Source organism: Pteronotus mesoamericanus, unplaced genomic scaffold (assembly GCF_021234165.1).
Source record: "Pteronotus mesoamericanus isolate MK-2021 breed Mesoamerican mustached bat unplaced genomic scaffold, CSHL_Meso_final contig_2, whole genome shotgun sequence".
NCBI lineage: Eukaryota > Metazoa > Chordata > Mammalia > Chiroptera > Mormoopidae > Pteronotus > Pteronotus mesoamericanus.
Window position 1 is genome coordinate 21419472 of NW_026555084.1, and position 14124 is coordinate 21433595.

The following is a 14124-nucleotide window of genomic DNA, read 5'->3' on the forward strand; positions in this document are numbered from 1 at the left end:
GAGAAGTCAGGGTTCTTTGGAAAAGACAATAATGATGGGGAAAATAGAAGGCAGCGGGAAAAGAGGAAGGCCAAATATGAGATGGATTGACTCCATAAAAGAAGCCATAGGCTTGAGTCTACAGGAGCTGAGCAGGGCTGTTGGGGATACGGCATTGTGGAAGTCATTCATTCATAGGTTCATCAGGAGTTGGGGCTGATTCAATGGCATGTAACACACACAGATACCTCATATACTTGTAAGTGGAATCATACAGTATCTGTTGTTTTATGACTTGTTTATTTTACTTAGCATAATGTCCTCAAGGTTCATTCACGTTGTAGCAGGTGTTAGAATTTTCTTCCTTTTTAAGGCTGAATAATATTCTAATGTATGTATAGGTGATATTTTATTTAGTCATTTATCCATCAATGGAGATTTGAGTTGTTTCTACCTTTTGGCTATTGTGAATAGTGGCTTCAGTGAACATGGGCATACAGTATCTCTTTGAGATCCTGTTTTCAATTCTTTTGGGTATACACCCAGGAAGATAATTGCAGGATCATATGGTAATTATATTTTTAACTTTTTAAGGAACCATCCTACTATTTACCAAAGTGGCTATTTTACATTCCCACCAACAGTGTACAAGGGCACCTTCTACATCCTCACCAGCATTTGTTATTTTCTGTTTTTGTTTTAAATAGTGTGAGCTGATATTTCATTGTGTTTTTTAAAAGAAACTTTTATTTTTGAATAATCTTAGATTTTTCCAAAAAAGTTACAAAGATAGTAAGTACAGTGATATTTCTCATTCATTTTCAGTTTCCCCTAATGTTATCATCTTATATTGTCATGGTACTTTGTCAAAACTGGAAATCTGCTTTGTAATAAAACCACACAGAGTGACTCTTGCATGCATTAGAGTTTGAGAGCCACTGACGTAGGAGTCAGGAAAGTCCTTTTTGGGAAATACATTTCAGCTGTTGCTTGAAAGATGCGTATAAGTGAATAAAGGGTGTGATCCAGGGAAAGAGAGCACACTGTGCCAAAGCTGGGGAGCCATATAGAACTTGGAGCATTTGAGGATAATCAGAATGGCCATAATAGTAATTTATTGATACTTACTATATGCCAAGCACTGATAAGCACTTTAGAATATTATTTTGCTTAATTTTTCTTAACAGTTCTGTAAAGTGGGAAATGTAATCATCTCTGTTTTATAGATGAGGTAACCAAGACTTTCAAGTAACTTGCCCAAGGCCACTCAACTCTAAAATTGCAAAATCAGGACTTGAACTCAGATCTTTCTTTTCCAATTGCTTTTCCTCCACCAGGCTCCAGTCAAGTTTAACCATCTGCTTGCAGCAAGGAGCAAAATGTTAAACATGTGCCTGCCTTTCCCGCCCCTTCATCTAGTTTTCCCACTTTCTCAGGCTATACTTATCCCTCAGGGCTCAGGGAGGCCCTCCCATTCCAAGGCTGTTCCTTACTGCTATTCCCTCTCATGGAACTGGTGGTTGCATAAGTACATGAAAAGAAATAAGTAGCAGCAGCAACCATTTGCAATTATATACTTATTTTTGTGTCTATTTGTTTAATGCTTTTTCTCCCACTATACAGCCACCCCATGTAGGTAAGGATCCAGACTGTTTGGTTCACCTAATACCGGTAGGTGTTTCCTAAGCATTTATTGTGTGAATGAAGATAGAAACTCCATAAACATTTTTGGATATCGAATGAGTGATTTTTATTTTTGAGACAGAAGAACATCACATGGGTTGTCAGATGTCCTTTAAGACATTAACCATGGATCCCCCTCTCTCTGGGGAAAAAACCTCAGCCTCACTCCTCCCACTGTCAAACCCCGTAGAAATTTCCAGTGGTTTTAGCTCCTTGGAAAGAGGTACAAAAGGGAACTTGATTTGACCCAAGAAACATACTCTTCACTGTTGGGAAGTTCAAATTCTGAGATGGGGGTGGGAAGTCTCTATTCAAAAATATCATTAAGAAGAAACTAGAACACCACCCTCACAGCCTCAGACAGCCAACTGCAAGGAGGGTAGGGGACAAGTGACCTCCCCAGCCCTTTTCTCACTCTGGGATTTTGCTTTCCAACATAGCAGTATGGAGCCAGCGGAGTGACCATGCTGCGGGTGAAGCATAATTGCTCCTTACATCCCCTGGCTCTTTCAGTGTTACATTAGCTTTATGTCAATACCGCATCGGCAGCTGGGATGAATTATTGAAGCTCATTCACTGCAATGGGCCCAGGTCTCACTTGCTTTATGGAATGGAGGTGAATATGAGCATATTATTTCTGTTTGCCTTGTTGCAATCAGTACATTTTCAGTCTTTTGTTAACATGAAGGGACTCAGCCCTGACCAGCAGGACATGCCAGCCAGCCTCTGCTTCTCATGAGATCAGCAGAGACAGGCATGGTGGGAGGGGACGAACACACAAACAGGTGTGCGGGCCCCACACTCGCAGGGCTCTTAGTTATCACAATTTAACTCTGTCGTCCCCAGACACCAATTCATATACACATAAGCGCATGCACTCAGCATTCACACACGCACGTACGCATGCATACATTCAAAGTTTCAATAAAGGTACACTTCCCGGAGGCCCAAGACCAAAACTATGGAGGGTGCCTTCATTTTAAATAATACTTTTCTAAAAGACTAGGCAAATTTTAAAGCCTCTCCTCTTCTCTCTCCTTCCAGACCAATGCTTCCCTAGCAGGCCCGGTTAGTTTGTCCCCTACACTTGCCAGACATAGTTGATCTGGGATGTCCCAGGTCAAAGGTAAGAAACCCAACTGCTGGGGGCTCCTACGTGCATGTCAGAGAACAGTTTTCCTTCTCTGCCCTCCCCCAACTCCCCCATGAGTTGACGTCTCTGTGGATTTAAAGAGATCTTTCGCTGCTTGGCCCAGATGACAAAATTATTAATTATAGCTCCGCATTTATCCAAACACACCTGCACTGACATTCATAGTCATGAACATGCATCTAGATGCCCACACACCTCCCCCTCCACTCACACCCACTATATACACAGAGATAGGCCTCCTGGCCACATGATTGGGTTTGGATGCTGTTGAGAAGGCCTCCTGACCCTATCAGTTGGGTCACATGTCTCTCAAAAATCCCACCATTAAATATTTATCCCTTTGGGAGTCCCCAGTTAAGAATCAAATACCTCTGGTCAAGGCAACACATCATAAAGTTATCATCTAACATTTTGGCAGACGCTCACTCTGCCCAGGCCTCCTCCCCCCACCGGCTGGCTGGCTCTTACTCTTTCTTCTGGTCTGACTTGGCCTTCTCTGCCACTCCCCTTCCCCCAGATTAATAAGGGAGGTTAAGTTCCCCCATTATCCACTATCATTACTCTCTTTTATTTTCCTGGGATGTACCTATTATACTTGTAATTAAGTCAATATTTGTGTGATTAAATATTTATAGTTTGTGTTTCCTATAGACTGAGCACCCCAGTTGGTTAAGGGCTGCTTTCCTCTCTGCTCTCCACTGTCCCCCAGTGCCTAGCATTGCGCCTGGTACAGAGCAGATAGCTAATAAAATTTAAATGAAGCTGGAAGGTTTGGGGAAAGAAAAACAAAGAAGGATGGAAAGGGGCATTAAAAGTCACAGCAGATGGTTCCAAACTCTTATGACTTGGGTCTCTGAATATCACTAGTCTCTCCCTTCCTCACCTGCCAGAGTGACATCAGGTCCCCCTTTCTGGGCGTGTTAAGATGTCCAGTGGAACCATAGAAGGACAGTACAGGGATTCAAGGGGACAGAGACTTCTCAGGGGGAGGGAACAGGTTTGAGGGCCATCCTGGCCTGGTTTGGCTCCCCACTAAGAGTCTGACTCCTCATATTTCAGGAGCAAGCCTTGCATGAGGAACCCTGCCTTCTAGATGTTTCCTGGTAAAATGGAAAAGATGTTGCTGAGAACATATGGTATCAATGATAATAACAAAAATACTATCAGCTATAAGGTTACTATATGCCAGACACTGGGCTAAACATTTTCTATATATTTGTGTATAATTATTTCAATTAATTTTCCAACCATTTTGTGAGGTTAAGTACATATTATTCCCATTTCGCAGATGGGGAATAAGCTCAAAGGTATCATGTCACTGGCCCAAGGTCACACAATGAGAAAGCAGCTGAGCCAGGACAGGACTGTTGAGGCCACACTTTTAGCCACCAGGTTATACTGCCTTCCTTTCGAAGCCCACGAGGAGATGCCAGCCCACCCCTTATCCCTAGACTTTCCTACTCACTCGACATACATAAACTGATGCCACTTGTGGACTGAGGATTTACTTGACATATTGGAAGCTGCTACTGTTTCCTTGTCCTAGAATCACCCGGACCTGGCTCTTGATTCCTGGAGCCAGAGAAGAGGAGAGATGCCAAAACATTTGGAGTCGCAGGAAGAAGCAGATACAGGCAGCTGGAAGGTGCCTGTTTCTGTGTTCCCCAACAAAACACTCTGGGGCTCAGGCCTTCCTGCTTGAGGGATGGACCCATGTTAGTCTTCCCTCTACTTCTTTACTCCCTGTGGTCATCCTGGGAGCTCATTACTGAGGCAGGTGACAGGTGAGCCACATAGGGCCACAGAAACCAAAGCCAGTCAGGGTGAGGAAGGAGCTGCCACTGAGCAATGGGCCCTCTTTACCCTGGATTATTGTGTGCAGCCCCTTCCAGGAAGTGAGAACTGTCTTGGACATTGGGTCATCATCTCTTCTTTGCCTCTCTCTCTCCCCAGGGCACTGACTTCAGTTTTGTTCCTCCAGCAACTAGCAGCGCCTGGGCTCTGTAGCTCCAAATCAGATCTGGAATCCCTTTAAGACTACTAAGGTCCCAGACCTCATGTGGATGAAATTTGGTCTGTCACAGACACTTTCTGGCTCATCCTTTCAACCTGCATTGATCCTGGTGTTACTTTCTCTAGTCTGTGAACTCCTAAAGGGCAGGGTCTAAGGGAGTGTTGAATATGGTCAATTGGCATGTGTCCTCTATTCCTACTTTCTTCCACTGTGCTACAAAGACTAGAAAGCCAGAATTCATTTTCCTGACTCCTTTATAATTAAGTGCACTTGTGTGACTAGGAGGCAGAAAGGAGGAAAAGGCCTTCTCTCTGCTATTTTTGGCATTCTATGGGCAAAGAGGATCCTGGAGACATGGGGTTCTCCTATAAATGCCACACCAACTCCCTGGTCTCTCCTTCCTAATTCCTAGAGGGCAAATCTCTAGCAATGTCCCTTAATTCAATAGTTCCAGTGGTGGCCTTTTGAGTCCCCATCTTTCTAAGTATTAATAGTTCTCCTGGTATTATTAGCTCTCTTGGTGCTACTTATAGGAGTTTATTCCACAAGTCTTTTAGACATTGTTGTAAAGAGTTAATTCCTTACATTAAATTCTCTTCAGTTTAAAATACCTACAGTAGTTTCTGTTTTCTGCACTGAAGCAAATCCTCAAAGAGCTGTGAAATGACTTCTTCAAGAAACTGGGGTGGGGGAGGGGAAGCAAGACTGGTGTAGGGTAGGAAGCTAGTGAACAGAGACAAACATGCATTATCATAAGCCAGCTTCTCTTACTGATAATCAGCAGGCTTTCCCATTCAGAGTATAACAACAGTAGAGGCAGGGGCAGAGCAGGTAGGTAGGTAGGCAAAGAAGCAGGCTTTTATTTGAAGGGCTGTATGACTTATATGTAGGGGACAGACAGGCAAATAAGCACACAGTTCAAATGTGGGTGTTCAGAAGTTCGCTGTAGACCCACCACGGAATGTGAATTAATGTGTGTAACTCTTAGACAGACAGACAGACAGACAGGCACAGACATATACACACACTCTGACTCAGGAAGGGTTCTCTCTCCTAGTTTGCAAATTCAACACTTTTATTCACTATCATGGCCCCAAATGTGATGAAGAATTGATATAGAAGGTAAAAGATGCATGTGTGTTGTGAGAAGGATAAGAATCAAGGTGAAATGATAAGACTACAGTTAAAGAAGGAAGAATAGAGTGGGAATATTGAAGGAAGAGCTGGAAGTAGGTGGGAGGGTATATGGGAGTGAACTTAAATTGAAAGGAGGGAAGGATGTGAAGGAAGGGGTGTTCCAAGGCAGATAAGTAAGAAAACCAATCTTCCCTTCCTGGATAACTTAATCTCTACTACACAGTGCCTGGAAAATAGTAGGTATTACATGTATATTTACTGAACTGAAGAACAAAGGGAGGATGGAGAGGCAGGATCAGGCAGGATGGAGGAGTATGTGTGTACTAATAACCACTAACATTTGCCAAGCTTCACGCTGAACCAGGCATTCTGCCTAAGCACTGTACATGCACTATGATTTTAAATCCACACAAGCACTCCATGAGGCAATCATGACATTATCCCCATTTACTAAACAAAGAAACTGAATCTCTGATAGTTTAAGTAACTCATCCAAGGACACATAGGTAATAAATGGCAGAGTTAGGATTTGAATTCTGACTTGTGTTCAAGACCAGCGCCTCTCACCACTACATTGTATGTATTCCCCTCTGAGTCCGGGGCAGGTCCACATCCCCACCCCCATCACACACAAGAAGTTTAGAGGGAACCCTGGACTGTTGGAGAGGAGACCAGGAGAGGAGGGCAGGAGCAGGCAGCTGGGGCCAGGCCAGGCCCCCTGTCTGGGGAGGGACCGTATTAAAGCTTCATCTTCAACAACAGAAAGAAAAACAATTTGAAACTTAATCATCTCCCAGAATTATGATCCCTCCCCACAGCAGGGAGCACATTAGCAGAGCTGAGAAATGATAATTCAGCAGCCCCCAACCCAGCAGGGAGGGAAAGAGAGGAGGATGAAGGAGAAAGGGAGGAAAACAGAAACAGGAAGAGAAGGGGGGGCGGGGACAGGCAAGGGCCTGGCCTCTTAGGGTTCTTTCTTCTGCCTTGTTTGAAACAAAATTGCGAGGGAGTGGCCTGGGGGCACTTGACCCTTCGATTCTGCTCAGATAAGGCAGGGGTCAAGTTACTCCTTGGGTAAGTTCTCAGCACCAATGGATACCACGTCTGAGGCTGCGTTCAGGCCCACCCAGGCCAGGTGTGATCTGCGGTCTTAGCCAGCGTGAAGGAGAGCTTCCGAGTCCCCTGAGCCCCTTCTTGTCCGAAGGCACCCAGGCAAATCGGCGGTCCGTCAGGACCCAAGGTACTGGACAGCTCCCAGACCAGAAATGCTTTTCTGGAGTCAGCGGGAGGGGTGGGGCGAAGCTTCGCCCGCGCCCTGTAGGTCCCCACCCTCTGGAGACGCGCGAAGGCTGCTGGGACCTAGTGGGGGAAAGGGCTTGGGGTCGTGAAGGGGTCTCGATGGAGATCTGGTGGGGACCTGGAGACTGAAGCCCTGGGGGCAACTTCTCCAGACGCATTCCTTCCTTCTGAGTGCAGACCCCCCACTGCCCCCACCAACCCCTGCCGGGGACAATGGCGCCTTCAGCCCCCAGAGATGAATGGAGCCTTTGAGAGCCGCACGCCACGGGGTCAGCGGCGGCCACGGGTCTGAGGCTGCCCAGCCTCCAGAGCACGCTTTGGAGAGGAAAGCATCCTATGGTCCCCGTCTTAGAGACTGGTGGCCCCTGGGAAAGAGATTCATCCCGGATCAGGCCGTTCATGGTAAAAAATGATCTGGGGAATGGTGCTGGGGAGAGAAAAACTCCCGCCCCCGTACCAGGAGCGAAAAGAGTTGCATGTCCTCTCCTTCGGAGGCAGCACAGCAATCTGCATGGGAACAGAATCTAGGAAACTTTTGCTACTTCTTCTCTCCCCTCCCCAAATCAAGGCCCCACCCTCCCTTTGGATGGGGCAGCTTCCCCTCTTCTCTCAGGGCCCGCGTCTCCTCTTCTGGGTCTGCCCTGCGGTCTGGTCTCTCCCCCCTGCTCCTGTCTCCCTTCCCCTTCCCGCAATGCACAGACTACCCGGTTTCTATAGAAACAGGCCCAGGAAGACTCTGCCAGGAGGCCAAGGCCAGTATTGCTCTTGAGGGGGAGGGGTAGATAGGAATGGAAAGTGAGGAGCAGAAGGTGAATTCTAGCTTTTCCCAGAAGGGGAGGAAACCTGTTGGGAGAGAGACTTCCACTGTTGGGGGTGGGGAGTGGGGAGCATCCGGAAGAGGAGCCAGAGATATAATTGTGTGATGTGATATGATGAGGGGCCCTTTCTGCCTCCTCCAGCTCTCGGTGCCCCAGACATCTAGGCAAGCCTCCTCAGGGGAGAAATTACCAGTAGTGGGCGCATACAGGAGGGAGGCAGGTAGTACCAAGAGCTCTGCCCGTTCTGTTCACAGGAGGCTCCATCACTTTACTTTTCTTGGGGGACATACCCACTTGAAAGAAGGAGGGGCTCAGGAAACTGGAAGGGCCCAGCAACTGGGAGGGGAAATTGAAGTGAGCATTCAGGGCTGTTCAGGAATGTCCCTTCGGCAACTGGAGCAAGAGATGGCCAGAGGCCTAGGGGTGCCTCCACTTGTACTTTCGGGGCATCCCTGCCTAGCACCTCCACTGAGGAGCTGGGGGTGGGCCTAGAGGGGGCAGCTGCCTCCCTTCTGTCCATTCTGTCAGGATTGACCATAGAAAGAAAAAAGTAGAGGTGGCCAAATAGGGGTTGGGAGCGGAGAAGGAAGAAGCCTAAGGAAGGAGGGGCCAGAAGCGGGATGGGTACTGATGTGTGCGTGGAGGTCAAGGCAGGTAGAGAGCTTCTTAGAGGCTTGACTCGCAGCTCCTGGGAAATGAGTCGCAGTCATCATGCCCTCCCAATGCTCCCACCTCAGGCAAAGCTGCCTCTTGGGCCGGGACCATTGGAAATTTTGGAGTCCTGGGAGAATGCGTGGTGGAATCCCTTGGGAAGGAGCCTCCCAGGTTATCGGAAGGTTAAGCAAAGCTTCCCTGGGAAGAGGGGGGAGTGAGAGGGGTCCCTTGGGAACATAGGGTTTCCTGGACCTGAGCCACTGGCTCTCCCTTGACCATAGGCCCCAGCACAGCCGTTTTGGTGTTTGCTTATTTTGGTTGTTTTTGATCAGATATTTTGGACTGTGCACACTGCCTCTTGTTGCCATGGCAGCCGTGACAGGGGCTGAGACACCGTGAGAAAAATACCAAAATTAATGAGTGAGCGAAAGTGCAGCCGAGAGAAAAACAAGGTTTAAAAAAGAGTTAAAACAGTAATGAAAACAGGCTTCCCAGTTCCACAGTGGAGCAGCTGCTGAAACCTCCCCAGAGCGGCAGCCCCCGCGCAGCCTCGGGCTTCTGGCATCTCCCAGACCTCAAGGCAGAACTCACTCGCCTTCCCCCTACCCAGCCAGCCACAGACGCAGCAACAGCCACTCGGAACTGTCCCAAGCACAACAGTAGGTCAGCTCCAAAAGCAGATCAGCTCCCATCTCAGGTAGCCTCCTGCCTCCCAGAACAGCATCCCAGGGAACAGCTTTTTGTCTCCTAGGCAATGTAGTCTGGACTACGGCCCCCACACAACAGTGGTCCCGCTATATTACCAGGAAACGGCCTCCCGGCTACACTCGAGCTTCAGAGCTATGGCTGCAGGCATAACAGCGTCCCAGCTAGAGTCCTGCACACAGTAACAGCCCAGTCACAAGCCTGGGCCACAGCATCTTAGCTATAGCCAATCCCTGTTCACTGTCATCATAGCTATAGCTTCAGGGCCAATAGCAGCCCAGCTACAGTCTTATACACAACAGTAGCTTGTTCTTATCTCAGGTAACAGCCTGCCTTCCTAGTACAGGCTCCTAGCAACAGCCTCTCATCTCCTAGGACCTAGGCAATGGATCCAGCTACAGTCCCACTTACGTCATATTACAATAGCAGAGAACAGGTTCTCGACTATCCCCAGTCTCAGGTGTGCCAGCCTCACACCTATAGCTTCAGACCCCACGGCATTTCAGTTACAGCCCTCCCCCCAACATGCGCACTTATAAACATACGCATACGCACACAGCTCAGCAACAGCCTCTCCAGTAATCTGATTACCTTGGCCGTAGCCTAGGCACACAGTATTACAGCATCACAATAGTATCCCAGCCACGATCAGAGGCAACAGCCTTTTTGTTACATTGCCAGGCCCTACAGCATCCTAGTCCTCTTAGCTATATCCCAGGGACACACATATCACAGCAAGTGCCTTAGGCCACAAGCATCCCGAGCACTCCCACACCTACCACCCCCTAGGCTTCTATCCCAGGCCACAATCTCGGCTGGAATCTCAGGCACCATCAGTGTCAGGAGTCCCCGCACCCTCAGTTCTCTGCTTGCCAACCAGGTCCTCCTCCCAGTTTGGTACAGGGCCAGGAGGCTGGCTTCTCTCCTCTTCAAATGTCACGTCCCAGTCCCTGTCCTTTGCCAAGCCCCCCTTCCTGGGGAAGTCAGCTCTAATCCCCATATCTACACTGCAGGCTCAGGTCCCCCACAGAGCCCAGCCTGGCGGCTGAGGAGGAGGGGATGGGGGCGGGGAGAGGAGTGGGCACACCCTGGTTTGCACTGGCCCAGTTCTGTTCCTACCACTGGTGCAGGATTTGGGTTTGACGGTGGTGATGCAGGGAGGACTGAGGAGAACATCTGGGAGATTAGCATTTCCTGCCCAGCTCTGCGGCCGCCTATCTTGCTCAGCCCTGAGCAAGGGAGGAGAACAGAGGAGCCTTTGAATGGCTCCCAGCAAGCAGACCGGGGAGGGCTTGCTGCAGTGGGCAGCAGGCACATGCTGGGGGCAGGGAGGCTGGGGCAGCTCCTCTGTGGATGATTTCTTCTCTCCGGGCCACGGATTCCTTCCTTGGAGTTGTGCTTAGTGATGGGGAGAGTATGAGTTTTGCAAGGGACAGAGAGGAGCCACTTACAGGACAGATCCTCTGTTCACTAGCTCTACCTATCTCTCATCCAGAGTCCCTGACCTGGGTTCCTGGGGCTGAGAGCTGGGGATGGGGACTAGATTAGGGCCAGAAAGGAAGTCCAGTTGAGGGGACAGCTCTGGGAGAGATCTTGGGCAGTCCTTGCTTGCCTCGTCAGCTGGCCAGAGATCCCACTCTTACCCTGAAGAGTGTCCTACAGAGAGGCCCGGTATGAGAAGGGAAGGAAGCAGAGGAAAGAAATAGAGGATAAAAGAGTGGTGTAGATGGGAAAATGGGGGAGGACATCAAGGAGGAGTTAGAGGTTATGGCAAATAGAGCCCTAGCAACCAATCACCCCATAATAGATCTTTCCAAACCCCCGCCAGGCCTTGTCCCAGGACAGCCTCCCTCATTGTTCTGACCTAGAACACTCTGCCTATGCCTCTAGGTGGCGAAAGGCAGGAGGTCGTATTGAACTGGGGCACTTGGGAGCCTGGGGTACCAAACCCTGAGCAAAGGAAAGGGAGTTCCCTAGGTGCTCCGAAACCTCTAGATGGCGCCAGAGAGCCAGAGCTGAGCGAGAGAAACAAGAGTATCCAAATGTGTAAGACACTGCGTGTGACACTGTGTGTGACTCGGTGAGTGTGAGTGTGACAGGGAACGTGTGGCACTGCGAGGGCATGTGACACTGCGCGGCCTCGCGGGGCAGGGACCCGTGTGACTCTGTGAATGTGTGCATGTCACTGGTAAATGTGTGGGGCCACAGCTCCCTGCAGCCCTGAGGTCAGGTGATTGGGGGACCCTCAAATAGCCCGACTCGGGTGCGTCACCTCATTCTCACACTTGCTTCTTTCCCCCATTCTCATTCTAGAGGAGACCCCGGGTCCCATTACCCTCCACCTCCAACGGTCCCCTCCATAGCCCCACCTCCACGGTTAGCTGCGGCCACCCGGGCTGACCGCTCTGCGGCTTCGGCCGGAGGGGGAGGGGTGGACTTCCCCCGGAGCGCAGTGGGAAGGGAGGGCCACACGGGGTGATCTGGGGGTCCTGGCGGGAAGAGGATGGATCTGGAGGAGCAGATGTCCATGGAAGAAGGCACTAGTGGAGACACTTCTCCAGCCTCGACTTCCCGGGGGGCAGGGTAGGGACAGGTGTTTGGGTGAGGTTAGGAGGGGAATTCGGGAGGGGTCCCAGATGGGGGCTCGGGTGGGATGACCGTAAAGGGAAGAGCCAGGGAGGGGGACGGCCTGTGTGTCCCGGCCCCGGGTAGTGGGGAGATAGCAAAAGGGGCTCCTGGCTTTGGGGAGCGGTGCTCGGGGTCCCCTCCCTGTGGGACCAGAGCGGTCCCGAGCTCCACCTCCCGGCCGGGGTGGAGGGGGGCGGGGAGGCGGGCGGGAGGCGGGCGGGCGGGCCGGGAGGGAGGAGGAGGGAGGGGGCGGGACGGGCTCTGCGCTCTGCTCGTTGCTGGCTCCGCCGCCTCGCACACTCGGGGAGCGGGAGCGCGGCGCGGACGCGGAGCCGCCGGGGCTGCTGCGCCCATAGCCAGCCGGAGCCGGAGCCTGAACCGCAGCGCCAGCCTGAGCCGTGCAGAGCCGCAGCCCGGGCCGGGGCCGGTGGTGGCTCATGGACTGCAAGGCCCGCGGCCGGCGCTGCCCCGAGGCGGGTAAGGATCCGGCGGCGGTGGAGGCGGCGGTGGCTCCCGGCCGCGAGCGGCCATGGCCGGCGGGAGCTGCGGGAGGGGCGCTCACCCGAGCGAGGCCAAGGGGGCCGTGTCGGTGCTCAGAGCACTAGGGCAGAGGTGGGAGAGACCGGGAGCTCGGAGTGGGGATTGTGGCCGGGGCACTCTGGCCTCCAAGGTCCGCGGCGAGAAGCGGATTGGAGAAAAAGGGGTGCTAAGCCGGCCCCCAGCTTCGGCGTCCCGCACCCATGCTCGCTTGGAACCGCGGGGATAGGAGACGCGAGGAGCGCGCGGGATGAAGATGGTTTTGGGGAAGCGCGCAGCTCCCAGTCTGGGGGGGCTCCCCGAGGACGAAACAGCAAGGACCCTCATCCACAACGCACACACACTTGTTGGGCGACCACCTTTGCTCACTCAGGCGCTTCCAGCTCCCCGCGGGCACCCTGAGGACCAGACCACGGACATAAGTACACGCATACATACATCCGTTCATATGTGAACACAGACATACCTCCCGCACACCAGCGCCCACTGGGGCACCGTCACTCGCTCAGAACCTGCTTCAGCGCCTGCACGTTCAGCGGCAGGGACATACAACCCTTGGCCAAACGGAGCAACGGAACACAACCGGTGTGACATTCGGACACAAACGCAATCCCTTGCCCACATGTGAGAGTGTCGTGCCACAGCTCCCCAGATGAACACTCAAACCCTAGACACACACACACACACACACACACACACACACACACATACATATTCCTTTAAGGAACACACCCTAACACAAATTGTTACCTACTCCTTGGCCAGAACATAGGTACACATCACAGATCGGCTGGCACCCCTCGACTACACCCACGTACACACACAACCCAGGATCTCAGCACACGCCTCGAGGGCACACACCCTACCTAACACAGTAAGTGGCACCTGCAGCAGCGCCTCACAATCACAAACACAAAATTCACTGCCTCACACGTCCTGACAGTGGGTGTCTCACATACCTTACACCAACAGCGTCACATTACACCTTTTAGCGTACACACACACACACACACACACACACACACACACACACCGTCCCTCTCCCTCGGAGGCCTGATTTCGTTCGGCGAAGCCGGGGCTTCCCGGCGAGCCCCTAGCGCCCCTTCACCTAATCACATTGTTAATGTAAATATCCGCACAGCGGGAACCCTGGAGGCCGGCGGGACAAGCTTCCTCCGCCGGCGCCTCCCCCACCCCCACCCCGGGGCTGTCTGGCAGGGTATTCCCGGAACCAGCTGGACCTGGCTGCCCGCGCCGTCCCGCCTCCCCGGGGCTCCAGAGGGTGCAAGGCTGGGGCGGTATTTGCGACCCACTTCGGGCCGTGTAGCTGCGTTCTCCGAGCCACCTGGGTCCCTAGCACACCTGTTCCCCTCTCACACCTGGGCGCCCCCTCCGGGGGTTCCTGGCTGCAGGTCCGAGTCTTGTGCGCCGTCAAGGCCCTGGGGCGGGACATCGCGACACGCGCAGGAGCAAAATTGGTAGATGAGGCGAACTCGCACCCCTTCCCCCCAGTTGTC

At 51.6% G+C, this 14124-nt stretch overlaps 1 protein-coding gene across 4 annotated transcripts in view; it reads left to right on the plus strand.

Annotated features, from left to right (window-relative positions):
- The first annotated feature begins 12405 nt into the window (after positions 1–12405).
- PCDH1 (protocadherin 1) overlaps positions 12406–14124 on the plus strand; it is a 37511-nt gene continuing 35792 nt past the window's right edge. For all 4 annotated transcript variants that reach the window (XM_054568275.1, XM_054568276.1, XM_054568277.1 and 1 more), the window contains exon 1: positions 12406–12547. In XM_054568275.1, coding sequence (XP_054424250.1) covers positions 12508–12547 — 40 coding nt within the window. In that variant the 5' untranslated portion in view covers positions 12406–12507. The remainder of the gene's footprint in view (positions 12548–14124) is intronic.